The 26,173-nt window shown below is 38.4% G+C and overlaps 1 protein-coding gene across 1 annotated transcript; it reads right to left on the reverse strand.

The window, feature by feature from the left end:
* Positions 1-10,529: 10,529 nt before the first annotated feature.
* On the reverse strand, positions 10,530-11,786 carry LOC148158236 (uncharacterized). The gene is made up of 2 exons (XM_088007564.1): positions 11,471-11,786; positions 10,530-10,897 (listed from the first exon to the last, which is right to left on the reverse strand). Exons 1-2 carry the CDS (start codon positions 11,739-11,741, stop codon positions 10,530-10,532), a joined length of 639 nt encoding a protein of 212 aa, XP_087863690.1. The 5' UTR covers positions 11,742-11,786.
* Positions 11,787-26,173: the final 14,387 nt, after the last annotated feature.

The following is a 26,173-nucleotide window of genomic DNA, read 5'->3' on the forward strand; positions in this document are numbered from 1 at the left end:
GAATAAAATATTGACATTTGCCATCTCCACATCATTGCATTCAGTTTTTATTCACAATTTGTTTAGTGTCCTAACTTTTTTGGAATCCGGTTTGTAGATAGTTTTTCATGTTGTGTGTCACTTGAGTTGCCCATTGACTGTTTGACAATCTCCTGAGATTTTACCCCATGCCCCACTAACCCTTGGAGATTGACACCCTCTGACCCAGCAGGATTAAGCTGGTAATGAAAATTGAGGAAATGGAATTTAAAGAGAAGAATAAAAAAATGCGGTGTTTGATCTGCTATATGGTTTGAGTATAAGTAATATCCTGACTATTTAAGACCCAAAACTGTCCTGATATTTTAACTACATAACTCTAGTCTTGAATTTTCATCTAAATGATTGCTTCTGTACCAAAAATTGGCCTTGCCTTAAAGGGGCAGAGTTATACTGTATATTTTCCAGCTACTTAGTGACAGCTACTTAGTTACTTGATTGTGACTTAATAGCACAATCAAGTAACTATGTTACCTTCAGTTGGTATATAAATGCTATGTATATCAAATATGACTTAAAAGAAATTTGACTTTGCAATTCAACATTTTGAATACATACTCTTTAAGAAGCTCCTGCTCTTTCTGAAACTCCGCCTTGAGGAAGTTATTGCAGCAATGTTTCTCCATTAAACCTTTAACACTCATTCTCTGGAGCGTTACACTGAGAAGTAGTTCCTCTGCTAAGGTCAGCAGATGCACAGTTGCAGCAGGTGTTTGCTAACTGCTGCTGCCGCTAGCTTGGAGGAGCTGAGTGGGGGATTTGCAGGAGAGAGGTGCTCTGTAATGAAGAAACTTGGCTTGAGATTGCAGCTCTGATGAGATCAGAGCAAGCCCCTTACATAACCCAAATGGTTGCCATGAGAGATTAAAGGATTTCTCAAACACACTTGCAAAGAGACAAGGCGACACTCCAGGTATGTTTTTTTCATGAGGGAATATAACATAATCTAGAGCTCAAAAAAGTTGATTTTACATAACACTGCCCCTTTAATGACATCAAGTCAGTCCTTAGTAGTGTAACAAAGTAGGTTTCATTAACAGTACAGGATTAAATAGATACTTATAATCTATTTCAACTTATTTCTGGAGTCTGAAAGGACCACTGAGTTCCTTGAATTTAGCCTGACAGATTTGGCATAGTTTACATACCTTCTCTCCTTTTTTAGACTTACAACCTTTAGTGATGTCATGTGTTCATTTGACTTGCCTAAACAGGGAGACAACCTAAAGGGAACAAGAAAGACTACAGGAACTAGAACACACTTCCACTGTTTCAGCATGTTTTGGGCAGTTGATTGGAGTCTCCTGAGTCTGCCTCCTGCAAATGCTAAACATGTCACAAGATTTTCATTACAGTCCTTGCAAGGCTTGAGCTGTCTAGATGTGGTAGGTCGGGTTTGGTTTCACTGGAATGAGAATTACAGGGGACAGGTCTGGCGTTCCCACCTGATAGTGTTTGTTATGGGCTGAAGGGTTAATTTTGATGGTGAAACCAGACACCGAACACACCGAAAAGTCTTTGAATTGTTTTAGTCAGTCTTGAAAGTATTATTTTCAGCTTCTAGCTGTAATGAAATGGGATAATTTGACCAATTTTTAAAAAGAAGTGTTGACTGACACAATAGTCGGTAATGTTAAAATCGGCGGCTCGCAGAGTCTGTTTTTGCAGCAGTGGCTCACTGGTTCGGCATTTGAACTGACCTTAGGAGCACCTGGACCTATCAGGTTTCAGCAGAAGTTTTTAAATAAGTCACAGAGAAAAAGAAGGAAAGAGGCAGAGCTGAGCTGAGCAAGATGTGCTCAATGCATATAAAAAAAAAAATCTGCTCCATATGAAGTTACATTACAGCTTGGAGAGATTACCTCCTCATTGCACCCCCATGTCAGCATCCAGGTGTACTTCATGAGATTCCCTGATGTTTTTATTTCAGACAGTTTGTACACACACAGCCTCATTCCTGGGAAGATGACTCGCATTGAGATCGAGGATGTCTGATGGTTGCTGTGTGCCGTCAGTGCTGCTGGTAGTGCAGGTACTGCAGGAAAAAGGAAATGCAGCTGTAGTGTCACACATAGGAAACTATGTTTCCCATGTCCATTAGTTAATGTTAACTTATGTTTGTTATCTGTAATATTTGAGGTTAGGGCTGAAACTAATAGTTATTTTGCTGATCAATTATTCTGATGCTTAACTGATTAATTGGATAAGAAAATTGGCCTTCTGCAGATTTTTTTATTTAACCACTTCAGTTTACTTTATACAATATTAGAAATAAATTAAAAGATTTAATTAAACATAAAATTTAAACATATGATTAAATTTTATTCTTAGTGTAAGAAAATAAACATTTTATTGACTAAAATGCAATAACAGCATTTCTTTACTAAATGTATTTAATTATTAATAGATTGATTGACTCATTTTTGCATTACTGTTTAATAAATAATTATTAATTAACTATAGAAATTGAGTCAGGTGAAGTACGGAAAGTGACAAATAGGTTTTTTTATTATTTTAAATACAAATGTAACATTTTTTACAGTTCTGACATAATTATAAGGTGTTGTTTATGCAGCAAATAACCATTTCTGAGTTTGTCCAGTTAATTATTAATCAATTACTAAACTAGTTGATTATTTCGATAATCAATTTAGCTGAGATTTTGTTCCAATTTACAGGCAAAAGAAAAATGCAGCCAATCAGTGACGATAACAATTAATTAACTATACAAACCAAAGTTTGTGTTTTTGAAATTGTTTTTCTTTTAAAAATGGGAGTTTTAGTGAAGCTTATAAAGATATATTGGCATTGAATAGAAAAGTAAGTGTTTTTTCCCTAAGGTTATTATAAATACTTTTCCTCTGCACGCCTCTTGGCAGCGTCGCTTGTTAGTCTTGACTTCTTACACATTATTTAATAGCTACCAGTAAATGAGTCGTTTCAAAGACATTATTTCTCTGAATGCAAGCAGTGCAGTCTCAGTTGGAATATGAAGCCCACTGTCTTCTTTGCTCAGATTTTTGTCTGCGGCTACAAAAGTTTATTTCTGATATTTGTGAAAGACAACTCAAATGAAAAGCTACTAGAGCTTGGGTTCAGTCACGTGATTCAGGTATGATTTGCAACTTTTCAGCATCGGTTAATGATTACTACCATTAGGTTCTTGATTACTACCATTTAATTTAATCAAAATATGCAAAAATGTAGCCGCAGACAATTATAAAATTTTATAAAAATATAAAAATGTTATATTTTTATAATATTATAAAAATATAAATTTTATAATTTTAAAAATTATATTTTTCTTAAACAAACATAATAGTTTAAGCAAATTAAAATGAAAAAGTAAAAAAAAATCCCTTTTTATATTGTAAGAAAAACAAAAAGATAATATTAATCATATCAAAATCAAAAATAAGAACAATACATTTTAGTTGCTTGTTTTTTACTATTTAACTTTCTTGCAGAGTTCACTAATGTTTTGGGTTGTTTTGTTTTTTTTTGTTTTTTATACATTATTATAACCTACATCAGTATCTTTTCATGTTATCACAAAAAGATAAAAACTGTTATGAAGAAAGCAAAGCGTCTATGAGTCTACTCTGTTGTTGATCTGAATCCCTCGATACGTGTCATATGCTCCTGATTGGTGTTTTGGCCCAGGGAGCTGCATGCTAGACTCTGTCTGTGTTTATCACATCACATGCTCTTACTGGACCCAGCAATCTGACTTCAACCAGCCGGGTAATGGGGGGGATCATCTAAACAGCGCACATGGCTTCAGATTAGCACCCTTTGACACCTGCTCTCCTCACACCTTGGACATATAATCTCCCTTGATTTTATTTTGAACCCATTCTCTCTTACTAATTATGTCTTCCAGATGTCTTCCGCGTTGCTAAGTGCATCCAGGGGATCTTGCAAAGTTAGTTTTCCTCTTGCTTTTCTTTTATGTCACAATAATCTCCAATAAACCAGATATTTAAACAATGACACGTTTTCGTGTTCTTCAGCCCATGGACTGTGACTGACTTTCTCCTGTCCTCTGCTTCTAGACTATTGGCATGGATGGCTCCTTCACCACTGCTCTGCCAGGTCTGATCAAGTCATCAAGAATCCCTGCTTTGCACCTACAGGACTCTGCTGAGGGTAACCCCGACCGACTTCCAAAAAGGAGACAGCGGTAGAGGAAAGCAAGCTAAAGCTGGCCTGACATCCTCAGCTGCAGTGAACCTTCACCCCCCTCTTATTTTGTCTAATAACTCGTGTCTCATATGCCCACTTCACTGCTATGCCATCACATAATGCTATATCAATGTATCAATAATTGACTTGTCTCTTTAAATGTTAGTCTATTGAAAACTCAATCTGAAGAACATATTCTTCCTTATCAAGTTACCTTAACCCCACCTCTCCTTCATCACTATCAACCAGGCTACTCAACCCACCCACCTGGAGTCTTCCTCCATATCACTGACTCTGTGCCATTTAGGTTTAGATCCCGCCTTTCAGACAGGCGGCAGTTCATCTAAGTAAATAATTGCGTCTCCTCCTGACCAACTCCATCCCACGGCGTTCCCCAGGGTTGTGTACTCGGACCCCTACTTTTCCTGCCCTACTTTCTTCCCGCTGGCCTCATCTTTCATCTGTGCTTCCATTTCTGATAAACCAGATGAGAATACCTACATCTACACCAAATCAATAATATTTTCAATGGGGCTTGCTCTGTTTCCTCAAAACAGATCAGAATAATCAGTGACTAACCTTTCACTGGTACGTCTGCTATGGCCACCATCTAGTAGTTTTAAAATAAAATAAAATTACTAGATTAAATTAGAAAAACAAATTATGTATCTCATTGATATGTTATCATAGACTGTTCCAATCATTGAATCAATTGAATCAATCAATCAAGTTGATTTGTGTAGCACATTTCAGCAACTTGGAAGTTCATAGTGCATAGTGATTCTTGAGAATAGGGACAAATCAGGTCTTATGAGCTCAGGTCTTATGGATAAAGCACAAAATTTGAATAAAATATACACAAAATATATTTTTTTCAAATATCTGATTAAACTAACCTGGGTCATGTGAGCACAACAATGTATATTTTCCTGATGTTTGCTGAATATTTTTTTATTTTAAACATTGTAGTAGGTGGCTGGTGTCTTTAAAATCCCTTGTCCATGAGCAGAACTCAATACATTATAATAGTTTAAAACAATTAAAGAAATACTAAAATTATATATTATGACAATTAAGTATAAGAAGTAATATAAATAATTATAAAAGTATCAATAAATTTAATTAAAAATCATTTTATATACTTTCCAACTCCATTGAAATCTGTCCCTAGTTTTTGTCAACACCATCAGACATAAAAAAGAATGTAAAAAAAAATTCAGGCATTATTGGGGGCCACCAGAACTTCTAAGGACCCCATGACCACTTCCTTTCTCTTCCTTTGCTAAGAGGGCTAGTTTGCTCTGGTTAGCATATGTTATTCTTTAATTTTTTCTTCTGTTTTATTCCTAAGTTGCTCGTCACAACCATGATGTGTCAACTCCATAACTGACAATTTACAAAACTTTAAATTTTGTGAAATTAAAGCTTAATTTTGGTAAAATGTAAAGATTTCATGGACCTGACGAGGTACAATATGGTCTCCTTTAGAATAGCATCATATAAATTGAGGTAGTTTAGTATTTTGTCAACTCCGTCAATGTCAATTCCATCAGAGTTTTTGTGACTCTTTCAGTGAAATTGTTGACAAATCTCACTTAAATGTGCAATTAATTCATTTTAATGTATTTTACATAAATTACATTACTTCACATGTATCAAGATTTTCATTTTACTCACTAGTTTGTCACCACCTTCAGTTCTGTGTCAACTCCATCAGATTGACTTTTTGTTGTTTTTTGTTTTAAATAATACTTCTTTTGTTTCTTGAGAAGCATTTGTCTGTAAAACTGAGTAAAAATATCACTAATGGGGTATTTTAAAAATAATTTTATATTTATTTTTGTTAGATGGTGATGACAAATTTCTGGGTCAGGTCCATTAAAAATGTAATTTAAAAAAAAAAATGTTGCAACTGGGAGCCTGCACCTTAGCATCTTTACATTTCTAAAACATTATTTGTCATATTTGCATACATAAGGTTGAGAAATAATTTTAAAAAAATTGGGGAAAATTAAAACCCATTTTGTCCCTATTCTCAAGAATCACAGACATTATATTTTGTTAAGCAACATAATCAAATTCATCAGTACACATTAAATATGTTGGTCCATTTATTATGGTTGAAAAGCAACTCTCGGTCTAGTTACAGCATAATGTTTTATGACATTTTTGATATTTTGTGGTAAAAGCATGACGTAGTCAAGACAAGCACACTGCTCTGTGAGTAAAAAGATAAAGAAAACTAGACCAATGTAAGTTTGAAAATCGATTCAAGCTTCAACTTAAAGGCTAGTGGTAAGTCAGTGTTTGTTTTCCTCTTGTTCAATAGGAGAGTAAAAACAGTCACAAAGTTTATACAGAATTAGGTGAATAAAGCAAAGTGTACAGAGGAAGCAAAGATGATTACGCAAACAGAGCTGGGTGGATCAGGGCTTGTTCTGACTTGGTCAGAAAATCCTCTTGGATTGTCTTTTTGTGTCTTTTCCTTGTTTTCCGTCAATGTTTTATGAGTTAGGACTAGGAACTGGAAAAAGATAAGTAGGCCAAACCAGAAATATTGGAGTATATTGTTTTTATTTAATGGGAATATAATAAAATAATAAATACTCCTCCTAGAGCTATGTCCTGTTCTACATTACCTACTCAGCATCATTTAAGAAAAAAACAAAACAAAACAAAACTAAGACTTATTGTAGATTTATAGTTCAACACATTAATCCTTATTTAATGAATCATTTAAGAATTATAGTAAAAGATTTCTGAACTTTTTTTTGGCTCTAGTGGCCTTTATTTGATAGTTAATTGACAGGAAAGTGGGCAATGAGAGAAGGGGGAGGACATGCAGCAAAGGTCGCCAACCCATGACAGCTGCGTTGAGGACCAAGGCCTCCATACGTGGGCTGTGCCCAAGCCATGCACCACCACACCCCAGATTTCTGAACTTTCAAATTAGAAAAATAAGATGACTTTTGAAATGTATTGACAGATCCAGTCCAACATAGCAATGTTTAAAAACACTGGTATTGTTTGGTTTTGGGACATCATCTGCATAATGACAAGTTCATATTACCAAAACAAAAAGATTTTGAAGCCAGAATAAAACTAAATCATCTTAATTTTCTTATTTTACATGTTTTTGCCAAATAAATCATTCTGGAGTGGAGATTGAACAAAAGAAATGCACAGAAAATGAAGTAAACAAACTGCTTTCCACTCTGTATCTGATCAGCAGGGGAAATGCTTAAAGAACCCAATAACTTTCCAGTTCAGTGAATGCATAAACATAAAGAAAACAACCAACCCTGAGCTTCTCTAACAAACTGAATCAGCCTATAAAACTGTTATTGGGCTGGCCCAGTCTGTTGTTCTCCATGACACTGCAGCGTTTTTGTTTTTTGTTGTTTTTTATTACCAGATCCTGCAGGCTGGACTTTTGTTTTACAAAAACACAACTCTGCAGTTAAACATCTCCTGTGGTCAGAGATATAAATGATCACATTAGAGATATTAGTGTTATTTTTGCACCAGAATATGTTCCCCAAAAGCTAAGTATTAATGTCGGCAGCACAGGAACCTGCCAGAGATCCCCAGACTCCCAGGGACTGTTCCAATAAACCCCACCTCCACTGATGATTATATCCAACTGCTTCATTACTTTAATCTGACTCTCTAATCAGCAAGTAAAATTACCAACATTTACATTAACAGCTCACTGGTTGTGTGTGTGTGTGTATGCGTGTGCACGTGCATGTGTGGCTGTGCGCGTGTGCGTGTGTGTGTCTGTGTGTGTGTGTGCGTGCGTGCATGTGTGTGCGTGAGAGAGAGACTTCAATGTGCAACTTGACTGGCAATTTAACACATGCATGTTTTTTGATGTAAACCACATGATTGTAGCTGTGGTTTCAGGTTGCTGTCCTTCTGGAAGGTGAACCTCCTTCTAGCTTCAAAGTCTTTTTTCCCAGTCTTGATGTGTTTTCTTCCAGGACTACCCTGTATTTAGCTCCATCCATCTTCCATCAGAAAAACACCCCCACAGTATGATGTCACCATTACCATGCTTTGCGGTGGAAGTGTTGTGTTCAGGGTGAGGTGCGAAATAGGTTTTCTACCACGAAGGTGGAGTTTCAGAAAGAGAAAAAGCTTCTTAAAGAGACAGAGACCCCATTTCAAGCCGTTAAATTAGAAAGTCACATTTCTTTTCAGTCATATATCATGTATGTAGCATTTTCATAACAACTAAAGGTAACATAGTGACGATTATAAAATGGTGCTATGTGCCTGTAAAACATTAATACTGCCCCTTTAATACTGAGGATTCAACTTTTTAGTGAAGCTCAGCCATAAAAACAATTAAAATAAATCTATATTTGGAATAAGATTACTTTTTCTTAGAAAAATGTATTTTTAGAAATGAATCATTTGAACGGCTCTTTGACGTGAACCTGAAGACTCGGATCCCTTCAAAGAGCCACAAATCCCATCAAGATAAACGTCAAGATGATAATTTTGGTTTACGTATGAATTGTATTTTGGCTGCCTGTTTGATTAACATACCTTGAAATGTAGATACTCTATGTCCACAATATTATCACTGTTTACTTGGTAGAAATAGACAGGCACCATCTGATGCCAAAGTGAAGTGGGGATTTGCTAAGTGCACCAGAATAAGCCTTTTTATTGGGTCCCACAAGTGCTGGAGTTAATGGAAGAAATTTGTAACCATGTGTAATTTCTCCAAATTAGGTAAACTGTTGTAATCTAAGTCATATGTTAGACTCTTTAAGGCCTGAAACACATGTAGTTTACTTTCTGACCCTACAAGGTAATGGACCTTACCAAGCTCCGCCCAGAAACGCCCTCGAAAATCCCACGTGGCTGCATGTCTCACAAACAAAGCCTGGTGGAGCTTAGTTTCTATGTAAACATGGCGTCTTTCATTTCGACTGACTCTCTGCAGAGTATTTCTGAGTCGGTTAGTGTAGCATTTCTGCCGGATTTTTACAAAATATCAGCCACGACAATGAATAGGGGAACCAACAAGTTCATATCATCTTTTTTGGACGACATAAAGATGTATGAGCCACGCGATGCCTCCAACATTGTGCGTGTCACAGCGAAATGCTACAGGTCGATGAGGAAAACAGCAGACCCTCACACCCTCAGCATAAATATAGCTGTGGACAAGATCACTGATGCTTATTGTTCTTGCAAGGCTGGGTAAGTCGGGCATTCATGATTTTGAGGGTTACTTTTGAAATCAGTGATTTCTGTTGGCAAATGTTTGAGTGTGCCTAGGCTTGATACACTGTACTCGGTGCTAGCGTGGCTAGCACGATTACAGTTTAGTAAAAAGCCTTTTCAGGTAAAATAAAATCTTTAATGTATGTCAGATACGGTACACATTGCATATTGATCTGTTCAGCTAACGCAGAGGTTCCCAAACTGTGGGGCGCCGTGTCATTACAGGGGGGGCGCGGGAAGCTGTCTGGATGAAAGAAAAACAAAACATGAACACTGTATGCGCTGGGTTTTTACCTTAGAATGGCCAACTCTCTGTTATTCCTATGTGAATTTGATACAGTAGAGGCTTCCACACTTCCCATATTTGTGTCCTCTGTCACTTTTATCAGCAGTTAAAACTGTTTAATCCGTTGTTAACATGTTGTAACCTGTTTTTCCGAGCCGCCTTTAAACGCAACATGAGCGCTACGACGCTCGCGCTGGGTTTACACCTGTAAACAGTGTTGTATAAAGTACTGAAATCTCAGAGTCAAGTAAAAGTATAGGTACCGCTCCAAAATATGACTTTGGTAAAAGTCCAAGTCACTGACTGAAATGTTACTTGAGTTAAAGTCTTAAAGTATCCGAAACGTCTTGTACTTAAGTATGGAAATTACTGTAAAAATGGATGTATTCAAGTAATGTAATGAAAAGTATAAGTAAAAAGTAAAACAAGGCAAATGCGGTTTGAATGATATTTTTTATATTGGTCATTATGCAAAAGAAAAGAATTGGGAGGGAAATGCAGCTTATTTGGCATCTGAAGAGGGAGACCTTTTTGTAAACCTACGTTAAAACGTAAAAAAAAAAAGGCAGTGCTGAAATGAGGTGTACATCTCACCAGAGGAAAAAAAAAAGATGGTACTGTTATTGCACCTCAGACCTATTAACTAAATCTTAAACACTTTGCAAAAACAAGCCCCTCATCCTCATCCCATCCCCTCTACACTTTTGCCCTCGACTTTTTTTTATTCCCCTCCAAATCTCAACCTCCCTTTTGGTCATCCTTGCACAAAACCCCATTATCACTTGAAACTGTAAAACCTTCTGTTCATCTTCAAAAGCAGCTGGCTTTCAAAGTGCCTAGAATTTAGCCGAACTCTTCGTGGGCTGAACACAAGACCTGCTATGCTGAACAGCCGTTCGCATGCTGCAGATGCTGGGAGGGGCGTGTTGAGCTTGACAGACAGCTTGCAGGCAGAAGGAAAGGACCTAAGCAAATCCATGTGGTCAGCTGAGCAGGACAGGTAGGCATCAAATTGTTTGGCGCAATCTTGGGTCTTTGATGCTTGCAGAGACGAGAAGAAGTCATCTTCATCCGAAGAACTCAACCTGGTCGCATCACCAGGCTGTATGTTGGGATCCTCGAGATCCTGCTTGATGTAATCAATTCCTGAAATACAGAAATATAGAAGAGTTGTAGCACTTAAACAATGCAGCTTTCTGCCATGTTGTGGCCATACTCTAAAGTAGTGAAAAAAAGCATTTGATTTTTTTTCTTCCCTACATTAATTATTTCGTGTACTAACTAACAAGCAAATTTATTGATGCATGAACGCTTCCCAATGTGTTTGATGGCATTCATGCAATCCCAAACCAAGTCTGTCCCACCATCATTCTTGACTAAGCATGAGACACTTCTTTGTCTGCTTGTACTTCTCATTTGGTCACCATCACATGCTTGACACCATATTAAGCAAATTTGCTTATGGTCTCAGAGACAGAAAGACTATGGATTGCTGGAAGCATGTCATGTGGTCTGATAACACCAAGATAAACAAATTTGTTTTAGATGGTGTCAAGTGTGTGTTGGTGAAGTTAGTAAAAAGAAGTGTCCCATGCTCACAGTAACGCATGGTAGTGGGACTGACATGGTTTTGAACTGCATGAATGCAGTCAACATGCATTTCAACATGTACCATCACTGCTGAAGCAGATGTGTGTACTCATTAATGTATAAGCTTACCCATTTTAATGGTGGCATCGTCCTTCGTCCATGTTGTTCGGAATTTGGGAAGAAGAATTGCAGCTGCAACCAGCTCGGCATCCTTGAACATGTGCCCGAATCGGTTCTGAATTCCAGACTGTAAAGAATCAACAAGAGGCCTGCAGTACTTCAGCTGCAACTTGACTTTGTCGAGCTTAATCTGTAGCAGGTGAATTGTCGGAAGTAGCCAACCCATTTGTGCGTTGGTTTCTGCTTGAGGTATGTTGGTTGCCTGGGCGACAGGGCTCATTACAGCAGCATACTCCGTGAGAAATGCAAGTTCAGCTGGGTTCAACCTGTGTTGACAAAAAAAGAAGACGCATCCAGATTTTTGTTAGATGGAACCAAGGATTATAAAACTGAATAGAAAATTGACATTTCTGATAGATTTCCAGTGATTTTTGTTTATAGACGCTGTTATTCACATTGTCATTTGTTTATCTGCAGTTCCACTTTTACTTAAGAAAAAAACCTTAGGCCTACTTACATTGGGACCTTCAGGTCAGTGGCTATAGCTCTTAAGGCTCCCTCTCCCTTCTCTTTACAAATCCTGAGTAGACGTTCCACGGCCATGAACAACGAGTTCCACCTTGTTTTATTTGGCCTTAGAAGTTGAAGAGAACAGACATCCTCAACCATCTCTGCTGCAAGTGTGGATCTTCCACATTTGTTCCACAGGCCATAGCACTTGGCAAACATTGCATGGTGCAGCTTCTTGTACGCATCACTGGAGTTTGCATTTGTGGCGATAAGGTTTAGAATATGACAAGCACAGCGTTGGTGTCTTGGCAGCTGAAATCCAAACCCATCATCTTCATGCAGCAGAGCTGCAGTGTCAATGTACTCCACAACTTCTTCAGGCACTCCAGTATCTCCATCTTCAGACTGCGCTTCAGCTTCAATTCCCTCTTCATTGTTGTTTTCGTCCTCCCCAAACACTCGAAAAGCCTTCACAAAGTTTGCACCATTGTCAGTGGTTGTCTTCACAATCTTGCCTCTGATTTCAAATTCTGCGTAGATGTCATTTAACACATTGGCCAAGAGATCAAAAGTGTGGGATCCCCTCAGCTGTCGGCATGCCAAGGCTGCTGAACATCTCTCAAGATTATCCGGGTCGATCCAGTGTGCCGTAACGCCAATGAACCCTCGCCTTCTCACTGACCAGCAATCAGTAGTAGTAGCTATGTAGTTGACCCCCTTCATCGCTTCAATCAGCGCAGACTTCATTTCTTTAAAGCCATCTTCCATCTTGGATGTGAGCATCACCCATGACAGCATCTTGGCATTACGGACAAGGCCCTTGATGAATTCTCTGAATGGCTCCTGCTCGACTACTGAGAAGGGCTGCAGCCCATGTACAACATATTTGACAATGGCCTTCTCAACACTCTTCTGAGGAGTCATGGCCCAGGTGTGAGTCAATGTGGCCTGCTTGCTGGCGGGGGTGGGTGGTCCACTGGCCCTTTTGCGCTTTGCTGTGGTCAATTCAATGTATTTCTGAACATGGTGCGGATGCCTTCTCTGAAAGACGAAAAAAATAAATAAATTGGACATAAATTGACCCAGTTACAAACACTAATTTCCTTAGGTTGCAACATAAATGCAAACACACTTAATCTAGTACAATGTTATTTAAGTAAACTGGTTGGTATTGAACATTGGCTATCATGTAAACATAGCTATTGTGGCGACTGCAAGGTTGGCTAACCTTGGCTTTAAGACAGTAGAAGCACACACAAAGTTTGTTCCAGTTTTAAAGAGTAGCAAATGTTAATGGTTTGTGGTTTTGAACTTGCATGCCTTTCCTATATTTGTTAAATTTAGTCTAAATTGCTATCGCTATGTCTTCCGTCTCCCCTTGAACAGAGGAGTCTAGGTAGCCTGCTACAGTCAACATTAGGCCTAAGCTAAACATGTGGAACTGAAACAATGCCAAACAAAGTTCAATGATACAGGTAACGTTATGCTCAAGATTTCACAATAGTGCCTAGTTACCAAGTTATAGTTACTGAAACAGGAGGATTATAATCATTTCATAAGAAGTTACCTCGATGTGTTTCTTCAGGTTAGACGGGGAGTTTTTGTACGATAGAATTTCCACATCTTTGGGCAGGCATAGCATACACTTCATGCGGTACGACGCATCTTTAACACCCACGAAAGAATACATTGTGTTTAAATAAGCCCATGGGCTCTCAGCAGCAGCTGCTGGTTCCCCTGGAGCCGGGTCCGACGTAGTTGCAGTCGATGTGGTCTCAGTTTCCTCCTCCGTGTGGCTGCTGCTGATTGCGAGACTTGCTTTGTGTTTAATGGGAGAAGCGAAACAGGTGTATCCTATTGGTGGTGACGAACAAGCCCAGGCAAGTAGGCCACCGACTTCGTTGCAGTCAATCAGTAGGCGGGGTCAAAACACTAGTGTTTCTCTCTCGCTTTTTTGTAACGAGTAACTAAACCACACATTGAAAATGTATCGGAGTAAAAGTATGCAATTAAGTTCGGAAATATAGTGAGGTAAAAGTGAAAGTTATCAAAAAATGTTCATACTCGAGGAAAGTATGAAGTACTCCAAAATATACTTGATACTGTGAAGGAGAACTGCTGCTGCTGTGCGGAGCTACGTAGGTTTGTGTTAGAATCACGGCAGCAAACCAGCAAAACGCAAAGAACTTTTCACAGTTTTTCCCTCCAAACTAACCGACTGAGTTGAGTAAAGCTGTTGGATGCAGGTAATGTTAGCTAAAAGATGACTAGCTAATATCAATACAGAACCTTAAGCTTAACAAGTACTTTGTAGGCTACCGATGTTGGTGTCTATTTTCAGCTACGTACATTCATTTTGCCCCCAAAAAAGTCGATGCCCCTCCCCCCCGTCACACGCGTCGTTTCAACCAGACAGCCATTTGTAATCCATAGGGGGGGGCGCAGAAAATGTTTGGAAACCACTGGGGGGGGCGCAGAAGAAAAAGTTTGAGAACCACTGAGCTAACGTAAGACTGTGTAACAGACAGGCTTCAAGGTGTAGAAGTTGTATCGGTACTGCCATTATGCTGTACTTAGCTAAAAGGTTTTCATAATGGATGTGTTTTATTATTGACTTTCTTTTTTTCAAACTTGGGGGTCATTGTTCACACATTATAGGCCTCCTTAAAATATTTCAAACTTTAAAATTATTACAATAGCTATATCTTATTGATCCTACGACGGTTGAGTTGCAAATGCGGTCGTGCACAAGCTTTGATCCAAGCACGGCATTCCGTTTCAGATTTTGGAAATCTGTGAATTTTAGTTCCACAAATACGAACATGTTGAAAATGGACTATTGTAACTATGTGTATATCACTTTAAGAGCTCAGCAAGCTGATTGGCTCATTGGAATTTCAGGCTACCAATAGCTGTTACTGTTGTTAGAGCACATGTTCAGTGTTGGATAATTAGAAAGTTCATGGGAGTAATCGATGGAGGTCGTGAAAGCTGTTTGTTTAAGAGATTGTTCAAGAGCCTGGGAGCGTGTCAATGAATAAAAGTAAGTTCCATTAGTATCTAGGTAGGATTTAAATGTCTGTACAACTTAAATATATACATATGGCAATTTAAAGAGTTAATATTATGACAATGTGTTTTGTGAATTATTTGTAGTCTCTTGTTCCCATCTGCTGGACAAATACAAATTGGGAATAACTATTTGGAGCGAGAAAATAATAGCTTTCATTTTTTATTTGTTTTCTGTATTTCTTGTAGACCACTCTCAGCTCTATTAAAGAAAGTTTGGACCTGCAAGCTCTCCTCTCATCCTTTACCGGATGCTCGTGGTGGCTGTACCTTAAGAACTAACACTTTCATAAAGGGAGCACAACAGAACAGGATACCTGACATCGCCTGTACAGATACCCCACTAACAGTGGAGAATCATTCTTTTTCGAGTCCTGACGCAAAAACTTTCTGCCGGTCTGCTAGTCCACAATGTACATTAGCATGTGTTTACTACTGTAGCTTGTGTTTGTGAGATGGTCACGCACATGGTAGCTGCGCTGTGACGTGAAATGGCCATTAGCCAATGAAACACGGCCCCTGTGGTAAGGTCCATTCTGGGAACTTGCAGCTTACATTTTAGGACCATATAGATTTATAAAGTCACTTTCAGCCTGGAATATTCTGAAAGGTAAATATTTTCTTCTGAAAGTTAAAAGTTACTTTTCAGAACATCTGAGGTACTTTCATGAATAAGGATATATTTTAGAGTGACTTGGAGTTGACTTGTAACCTGATACATTCCAAAATGTTTGCATTACTTTCTTTTTTGGTTTTTGTCAGTACCTAGCTGTGTTCTAGGGGGAATTTGCAAACTAATTCTTTCTGGAACTTTACAGGGTTCATTTGCAGACAGTAATGACTTACAATGTTGCTTGTACTCTGATACTTCCTGAGACTGACTAGCTACTTTTTGGAACTCACTACTTTACAAAACTTGCTGACTACTTTCAAGAGCTGTATAATGAGGTGAGATAAACACCGTCACACTTTTTGAAGCATGGCCGGGGAGCATAATGTCCTCTAGGGAACCTGTAAGTTTCAGAAAATATTATTATTAACATCCAAAAAAAATTTAATTCTGGTTCTTCAGAATACCCTTTTAAGTTCCACAAAGTATCCTGTTAGAGGATGTGAAATGATTTTTAAAGCTGCAGTTATAAAAAATATTTGATTTACATATTTGTTGAAACTCCCATGTTTGTGACATGATATGAGATCGATAATCTGTGAAAAAATTGAGCACCTTTGTCTTCTTCCAGTGCTATCTAGAGACAACCAATCAGAGCCAGGAGGCGGATCTTAGCACTGCAAAGACCCCGAGGCGCTGCTCGTCCCTCCTTCTTCCTTGCTCTCTGCTGCGCTGCAGCTAGCACAGCCTGTCATGAATTCTAATACTAGTTAGGAGGTGTGAGGGAGGCAGAATTTTGCTTGCATGACATCACAGTGCAAGGGGTCCATACAACTTTGTATCTTTAGGTTTTAGGATTCCTTACCTGTAAATTCCACAAAATGCCAATGGAAGTTCTGGAAATATTTATAGACTATAAACCCCAAAACTTTAATATATATTGCTCTTTGTATTTTACAGAAAACATTCTAAAGTTTTATTCTTGTGATTTGCAAACTTAAAATAAACGTAAGCAAAGTAATTTCTGTGATTTACTACTGTTGAGAAAATAAATTTAAAATAAGCTAGTTTTAAAACTTAACATGTCTTGATTCAAATGGCCTAAATTGTGGTTTTAAATCAGTTACTTATTCTGGCCTATTGACCTTAATTTAACTGTAGTTACAGCAGATGGTTTGTTAGGATCGTTTGAATTGCCTTTTGTCTGTGAGAAAACAATACAGTGGAAGTTGTAGCTTTTCACACTCATCTGTGAAGGGCTGTAAACACGGCAGGGGTTTAGGCTTCAGATAGAGGGTCAGAGATAGCTCCTGGTTGGAGGAGCAAAGGTACGCCTTATTTGAATAAATTAAATACAAGAGGATAAAACTTTCTACACAGAAGTAACAGTTTAGATTTTGCGCTTGCAACTTCTCCAAAGACGTCTTTGCTTTTTGTTTGTCGTTTCCATCTTTTGTCTTTTTCTCTCTCAGGTAAATTCATGTGTTGTTTGTGCTCTGAGGTTTCTGATGGTTTGTGATGTGTTTGTCTGGTGATAGTATGCATCTGTCTTGAATAAATGCTGATTATTGTGACGCTGTTATCTCTGCGTGATCTCAGTCTTTGCGCACAGCATTTTTCTGAACCCGGGCATAAGAGAGGATTTAACGAGTCAAAAGGTTTTTAAAGTTCAAGAATTTTTCCTCTCTTAACACTACTTAAAAACGTCCCAATTTTCTGTCATGTTTTTTTGTACATAGAACATTTTGGTTTGTTTTAGAGGTTTTTGTCTTTTTGGTCCTTTTAAAAAAATCATTCAAATGTGCTGTGGTGCATTTTGTCTGCTCAGTTCGGGAGCCTCTTACGTGAGACTCATTCCAAAAAAAGGGACGCTGTTCAAACACCACTGCAACACAAACACTCTTCATTCATTCATTCCTGTGGAGCAGGAAGACCTCTAAATCTGTCTGAAGCTGTTTTTACTCCCAGACTCCCTCCAGGTGGGACACCTCTGATAAAACCCACAGGCTGCACTGAGGAAAACTCCCACAGACAGACTTGCAGTGTAAGCAAGGACTCCTAAGAGTGAGCTGAACATTACCAGCCCAGTAAATTGGTCTTCCACTCCACAATAAATGAAATGTATGTGCATCATTGGCCTTTCTATTGTAGAAGGAGATTAAAAAAAAAAAAGGAAATACAGATGGACCTGGATAAGATGGGGTTTGGAAAAAGCCGAATCTTAGAGATTGCTTTGAAGGTCAGCTGCAACAGGAGTACATTCAGCGCCACTGATGATAACTCCCGGATAACAGTGACCTTTTGGGCTGCAGGATACAGAAGCGTCACGCCTCGCTGCCATCAGTGTGCTATCTGTAACAACGGCTGTGGCAAAACATCTAGTTTTTTTAGACCCTTTAGGTAGACAGACAGGTGATACAAGTGTTGCTGATCTGGTATTTTTATCTTTTTATTTTTATCTTTTTATTATCTTTTTATTATCTTTTATGCCCTTTGATAATCATTCATTATTGTTATGAAAGTTACTTTGCGAATTCGGGGTACAAGACTAAAGTGATTATCAAAGACCAAGGGGTGGAATGATCTGGTATTTTTATCTTTTTATTATCTTTTATGTCCTTTGATAATCATTATTGTTCTATTTTCTATTCATTTATCATTTATTATTCTATTCATTCATTATTGTTGTAACTTGTTCTTTGATAAAACTGCTAAAACTTATTCTGCTCAGGGTATTGTGCAAATTGATCATGCTGTAAGCTCATGCGGATCACGTGAACAGGGCGTGCTTAGCTCTGGTTGACTTGGGTTGGGCTCTGATTGGTCCGCTGGTTCACGCTCTCAGCCCATGATTGGCTCATGGTCAGAGAGCGGCTACCTCTGATTGGATGGCTCGCCTGCAAGGATGGAAATGGCCATTCCCCCTTTTGCACGCGGACATCCCTTTGTTTAAGAGATAAAATACAAAAAAGCCCGCGGTTTGAGTGAGAGTCTGCTGTGGGTCGCGTTCGAACGCCCAGCTACGTTGATGCTTTATCTCTAGGCCGAAGGCTCTCCGGCTGCGTTTCACGAGGTAAGCGCTGATAACTTGACTGAATCAAGCATTACGTGTTTAGTCATAGAGTGTTTTGTACTGTATTCTGTGGGGAATAAATCGAGCATATTTGTTCTAGCAGTAACAGTGTTTGATGCATGTTATTTTGCTGTAATCTGTGGGGAAATAAATCGAGCACATTTAATTCTAGCAGAAACAGCGTTTGGTTTCGTTATTGCCACCGATCTCCTTCGACCCTGATTTAAAATTTCATAAAACAGTTGCTCATGACAAATAATATTCCATACTGTAGCTTAGTTATGTAGAACAAACACAGACCAATCATTTGGTTGACAGTTTAATAGGGTTTTCAACACTGTTTCAATGCAGTGAGGAAACTGGAAAATCCAGAACGCTTTTCTTACTTATTAGCAATGTTTCGTATACTGAATGTAGTAAGTAAATGACAGAAAACATGATAGTGATCCCCCACATGCTACTGATAAACATTCAAGCTTAGTGAACATGCTGCTGACTCACCACAGGTTATTGACTACATTGCAGCTTTCTTTAGCATTAATGATAATTTTTTGCATCAGAACGCTTGATTAAAAACCGATGGGCACACTTTGGCAGGCCCCGGTTAAATTTCTTCTGGAATTTTGTAGTTCTTATATTGATATTGATGAACAGACACACTTTTACAGTGTTTTATTAAATAAAATATTTTCATAATTCTATAATTTAATGTACAGTTAATGTTTCAAGACAAGAAACAAATAATTTTCTTGTATTTATTTTTTATACATTATTGAGAAATGACTTTTCATTTATATATCAGTCATTGTCAAACATTGAATTACATATTTTTCTTACTTTTTTCCAGAGAAAAAAAATATTACAGTATGCATCAACTCTGCTATTGACAGCAAAGAGTGAAAATAATTCTAACAGTGTAAATTATTTTTATTTCATTACATAATCTGTACTAATATTTCAGATTGAGATATGTAAAAATACACAAAAAGTGAAAGAATAAAACATTTATTTATTATACTGGGAACACTGGTCATAGGCAGGGCTTCAGTCTGCTGGTCACACTGGGAGAACTCCAATGACTTCTGAGACGTCCTGGTTCACAGGCTAAAGCCAAGGATGAAAGAGAAATTATCCAAAAGTGTAATAGAAAATACATTTATGTTTCCTTCAAATGTTGGGCTCTGACTCGTAGCATCTTTATAGCTAAATACTGACATGGTGAAGCTGAGCTGTGAAACAGACTGTGTTTCACAGTCTGATCAGTCATCAGGATTAATTAACTTCTCCTCTAACAGTGGTTTCTCATCAGCTCTCTCTCATTAGAAAACAGTATGAAAACGTTAGCTGCTACGCTAACAACCAGCAGTTACTTCGGGCCAATTTAACTACATAGGAAATATTTTTCAGTTGTTTAGAAGCGAATTTCTGGCTGCAAAGTCAAATAATTCTGATCTTTCACCTTTACTTCTAAAAGGTAATTCCAATTAATCCAATTTGTTTTGTAAAACAGTTGAAACAAGTCCACACAACAGGACTTAAGGAGTTCCGATCTCCCTGCTGCCACATAGAAGATGGCGGTGACATAACGTACAACTCAGTGCTCCATGAGGCGTCTATGTATTTATGTCTATGGTCCAGACCCCCTGGAAAAGCAAAGCGTAGAACAAGAGGCTGGTTTTTACCAAGCTAATTAGATTTTTTTTCTGCAGCTACATCACAGTCAATATATGAAGTCTTATATTATAAAATTTAATAAAAAACACAAGACACAGATTTAAGCTCTCACAGCCTAAAATTTTTATATGATTCTTTCAAGGCAAAATATTCCACAGATTAGCAAACATAGCAGAGTGTGAGGCTAAGGGGTGCTTCTAACATGTCCCTGTGTTTGTTTTTCTGTGTGTAGCGTAATGTTGGTCATTAGGAGCTCAACCTTAACTGATGTCAGAAGCTCAAAAGTCAAAGGTTTTTCTCATCGCTGTACACAGGATTTGTAAACGTATCCTTATTGCTTTAACAACATCCTTCAGGGTGGAAGCTAATACTGAGTAAAGTTTTAGAGTAAACTATTTTCAAAAAGAAATATGAGGCAGTATAAATAGGTAAAAAGCTGTTTCAAAGGAAGCAGAATCTCCTTCAACATGTCGAGGCATGTCTGAGGTTTTTCATCTTTGGGGAGTAGGAGGAAGCAAACATGCTCAAACAAGTTTAACATTTTGAAATGGTAGGTTGTGTTACACTGGATTTGGAAGTCTCAGCGTTAAGGTACAGAGACACATTCTCTATATTGTAATGAGAGGAAAAATTCTTGAACTTTAAAAACCTTTTGACTCGTTAAATCCTCTCTTATGCCCGGGTTCAGAAAAATGCTGTGCGCAAAGACTGAGATCACGCAGAGATAACGGCGTCACAATAATCAGCATTTATTCAAGACAGATGCATACTATCACCAGACAAACACATCACATAACATCAGAAACCTCAGAGCACAAACAACACATGAATTTACCTGAGAGAGAAAAAGACAAAAGATGGAAATGACAAACAAAAAGCAAAGACGTCTTTGGAGAAGTTGCAAGCGCAAAATCTAATGTGTTACTTCTGTGTAGAAAGTTTTATAGTAAAAGGCGTATTCCTATCTTTAATTTATTCAAATAAGGCGTATCTTTGCTCATCCAATCCAGGAGCTATCTCTGACCCTCTATCTGAAGCCTAAAACCCCTGCCGTGTTTACGGCCTTTCACAGATGAGTGTGAAAAGCTACAACTTCCACTGTATTGTTCTCCCACAGACAAAAGGCAGTTTAAGCGATCCTAGCAAACCATCTGCTGTAACTACAGTTAAATTAAAGGTCAAAGAGCCAGAATACATTACTAATTTCAAAACCACAATTAGGGCATTTGAGTCAAGACATGTTAAGTTTTAAAACTAGCTTATTTTAAATTTATTTTCTCAACAATATACACAAAAACTGAAATCTTAGTAAGGCTAGCCCTGCTAACCTAGCTAACTGCTATGTCAATGTCAATTCATTTATAAAGCAATTTAAAGGCAGCTATTATCTGCACCAAAGTGCTGATAATATTTTCTGTTGTGTATTGTTAATGCAACAGATAACACATAAAATGTTGTTCAAAATGTCATATCTGTAATCATTTTAGCTTTCTCTTTGAAATATTCGTAAAAATATGTTTTACATCAAACATGCTTACATATTTTGGATCCTGAGCTTATAATTTCTTATATTACAGGTTTTTAATGGGAATTGACTAAAATAAACATATGCAGCTCAAAAGTTTATGTATAAAACTGAGACCAGTAAACAGACATGAAATAAATTTCTAAATGTGTTCAGGACAGTGACGGATGGATGGACTGGTGGACGGATGGATGTTGTAAAGCAGTGGTCCCCAAACTACGGCCCGTGGGCCGGATCCGGCCCGCCTCCACATTTGGTCCGGCCCCCTGAACAATACCAGAGAGCATTCAGATATTTTTTTTTTTTCATTTACCGTATTTTCCGGACTATAAGCCGTTTATATGTGGATTTTTCTTCAACCACCACGGGGCTCTTTAGCAGGCATGAATCATTGGTTACTTGCGCGCCAACACTGAGCCCACACGCAGCAAAATGAGTAAGAAACACATCAGATGTCTTTGGAAAGTTTCTTTGCAAAGGGGAAAAGGCCCAGAGAAGAGACAGGAGAATGGATTTATCCCGGACCGGTAGGTGAGTCCCACGTTACAAGCCCGCTCTGCTTAACATGTGGCGACCAAGCTTCAAGCTGCTTTGCCACATAGAGACCAAGCAGGCTGTGGTCAAGCAACACAGCTCGGGTGTCGGTGTCTCTCACCACTCCCAGATGGGACCGTCTCATTGCAGAGAAACAAGCTCAGGGCTCCCGTTAGTCATTATCGTGAGTTAAAATTTTCACAAAAGTAAAATGTTCGTTTTTGTGGCGCTTCTGTATATTATTTAGAAGGGATATATAAACGTTACCATAGCGACCAGAGTCAGAGCGTTTGGTCAGTGGTCAAGAGGAGATGAGTAGAGCTTGTGAGTCTTAAGTCTAGTTTAGATGGCAAGATTTAAGGATTGTCGGCCGATTCTTCAAACCTCTGTGACCACAGAGCTGATAAAAGTACAACAGGTTCGTGTGTCCAATAGGCAGGAGCAACACAAACCGATTCCAGTCACAAACATCCCGATTCCACAGGATAATCCAGTAAAAAACCCCAACATAGCGGGAATTTAGAATAACCAAACACGGATGACGATGTAGAAGCAATAGTGATAGTTTGTGGAGTCATTTTAAGAGATAAAAGATGTAACAAAAATAAAAGGCGGTGGATGAAAGACGACGGGAGCAGCCGCTCTATTTGCTGCACTATGATTTGGAGGTGAATATGTTTTTTTCATAGTTAACATTTTTAACTTAATAAACATAATAATGACCTTTACATATAATAATAAACATTTCCACATATCATCTCCGATATCTACCGGACTCTCAGTTGCGCGATATGTCACCTGTTAGGGATTCCCCTCTGTTCTTACGTCACCGCGCTTTCTGATTGGCTACCTGTCACATTCAACAGGTCGTATTCTCGTATTCTCGTTCCAAGTCAGGAAAAACCCCACAGGCTGCGATAAAAGGGCCAAGACAACCCAAATTGGCCATATTCAGGATTTAGTGGGAACACCAACATGCAGAAGCCTTATCTGACTGTTCATCCCCTCTCCCTCCACCCCCCGGGCCGGAACAAAATTTCCAAGTCTTGACCGGTCCGTGGTAATAAAAAGGTTGGGGACCACTGATTTAGCACATGCTTGTAGCAGACACGCAGGATCAGCACTTTTACTGTTACAGTTACCGTTCGGAAACTACCGTAATCAGTTCTGTTGAATCTAATCTTGGCAACTTTTTCTTTTTCAACCCTAATAAATGTGATATTCAATTGACCTGTTATGACTCAAATTTTGGGTGTCCGCACCCCTCTGCTGCTGCTGCATAGTTGTAGAAAACCTGGAGCGGCAGAGATATTTGCGGCTTATATGTGCATGTTTACTAGTTTAAAAAAAAAAAAAAAAAAACTTTGGGGTTGTGGTTTATAGGCCAGTGCGGCTCATAGTTTGGAAAATACGGACTATAATCCTTACTGGATTTTTTTGTGAAGAACCCAGAGAATGTTATTTTATTGTGCTTTCTGGAAAACAATATATTTTTACATTTAGGCTCTCCTGCAAACATCACACTTTTTCTGTTACAAACTGACTCCGGCCCCCCACGAGAGAAAGGAAAAGTTATGTGGCCCTCACAGGAAAAAGTTTGGGGACCCCTGTTGTAAAAACTCATTTCCTCTGCCCTCCATCGGGAGAAAAATACTGTCTCCTTTGAAATCTTCCTCTTTTTAAGGTTTTGGTATGAAATGCAAGTGGTTTGCTAACAGAAGTGTCAGTGGTCTTATTTTAGCACTTTAAAGACCTGCCTAACCACACACTGGGCCCTGTGCTCTTCATTTGTAAATGGTCCACGTATGAGCAGTCACTGACCAAAACCCACAATTAATGTCCGAATTTCAACTGGGATTAAAAATTTTATTTTTTTTACACTCTCAAATTGCAAGCCGGCAGTATTTCCTGGCGAGGAGAGGAAAAACCTCGGCAGGATTTTTGCGACACGGTAACTTTCCACTGAAATCCAGACTTAATGACGCATCTTTGAGGCTTCCTGAGACAGGGATGGTGACCCCCTGCAACTATTCCGGGAAATTAGATTAGTCACTGTTGAGATTAGTAAATTAGTTAAATCATTATGATTACTATTATGTGTTGAGATGCTTTACCAGGCCGAGAAAGAGTCACACGCTGTTAGACAAAGGGCCCATAGTAAAGAGTTACATTTTTGATTCTGTTAGACACCAAGCATATTTCTCACGAGAAACAGAAACTTATCAGGCCACAGAGACATGGTGTGATTTCAGGGAGTGTCTTCAGTTCATATAATCAGCTGCCCTCCTCTTTCTCCTCAGACGCTGCACAGACTTTTTTAGAAACTCTTCTTGGATGTAATGGTAAAGTGTCTCCTTTCAGCGCTGAAAGTTAATAAAATAAGTAAAGTCTGAATGCTTTTCTTGGCTGATTTTATGCTCCGTGTGTCAATACAAATTATGATTCATCGATTGAGATTCTCGATCTCAACATCACTAATTGCTAACTCAACTGAAAGTCATCGTTTCACTCTGTTTAAATAATTATAGCTCCCAGATGAAAAACATTCAGAACCTTTTTTTTGTTTTGGCTGGTTGGTGAGTTTTGTCAGGAACTGAATGTAATAACACCATTTCAAAGGACATTTGGTTTCTCCTTTTGTTCCTGCTTAACATGTCACCGTAAAACCTGAAAATTATCCAAAATATATGGGGTGTGTCACACATAGTGCTATTAAAGGGCTTCCTTAGGCAATTGACCACAGCTAATAAACCTTCAAAGGGCATTTAGGATGTTAATGAGTGAGAACAAATGCATCTGTAACAACTACACTGTTTCTGTTTTCATGTTCTTGCTGTTTCCCTGGGCAACCCAGAACAGTCATCATCAGCACCTGAGTCTCATCCCTCCTTCACCTCCAGCTAACTCTGCAGCTACTTCCAGCTAGCCTCTTCTTTAACTTGCTCTGTGTTGCCACAATTGTACTCACTGAGTAAAATGTAAAATTGTACAACTATAATAATGTACTCATTATTATAGTTGGCTCTTTGTTCCTTGTTGGAATCCCTTTGTGTTTTTGAACCGTGTCCTAATTTCGTCCCGTCTCTAGCCACACCCTCCTCGACCATACCCTCCAACACCCACTCCCTCCACCCTTTAGGTCACTGGTCTCCGCCTGCATCATTCATCTCTAAACCGAAGCTTAGTCTCCCCATAAATCTTTAAAGCTTTCCTCGGTCTGAGCTCTGCATTTGAACACTACTTCTGATGGCTGTTCACAGTGGAGCCTAAGTATTCAGGGTCCTGTGGGGAACTCCATTTATTTTGAACAAATAATAAATTAAGGGCTTGAGAAAGTAAACAGAGACTGACTTTGTAGTGAGTGTAGCAGTGTAAAATGAGATATAAGTGGATGAGTCATCCCTCGCTGGCTCTTTACTAAATCATCTGTTATTTGTAGAGAGTTTAGCAAGCTCCTTTATGCCTGTCTGATACTAACAAAATAAACCATTTGGTGAAAATCTTCAGGTAATATAATGTAAACGAGAATACAATTCTACCAAAATGACCTTCAGAATTCCTGAAGAACTATTAATAAAGAGCAATTTTAAAAGAGAATGTCTGTTTCAGTGGAACTAAAAAGACCAACCAGAAAAGAGAAGGCCTGAGCACAGAGCTTTGCAAAAATACATCCTTGAACTTTTCACATTTTGTCACACTGCATCTACAAACTCCAAA

The sequence above is a fragment of the Poecilia mexicana genome, unplaced genomic scaffold (assembly GCF_051168715.1).
Source record: "Poecilia mexicana isolate PSO_F unplaced genomic scaffold, ASM5116871v1 scaffold_7, whole genome shotgun sequence".
NCBI classification, from domain to species: domain Eukaryota; kingdom Metazoa; phylum Chordata; class Actinopteri; order Cyprinodontiformes; family Poeciliidae; genus Poecilia; species Poecilia mexicana.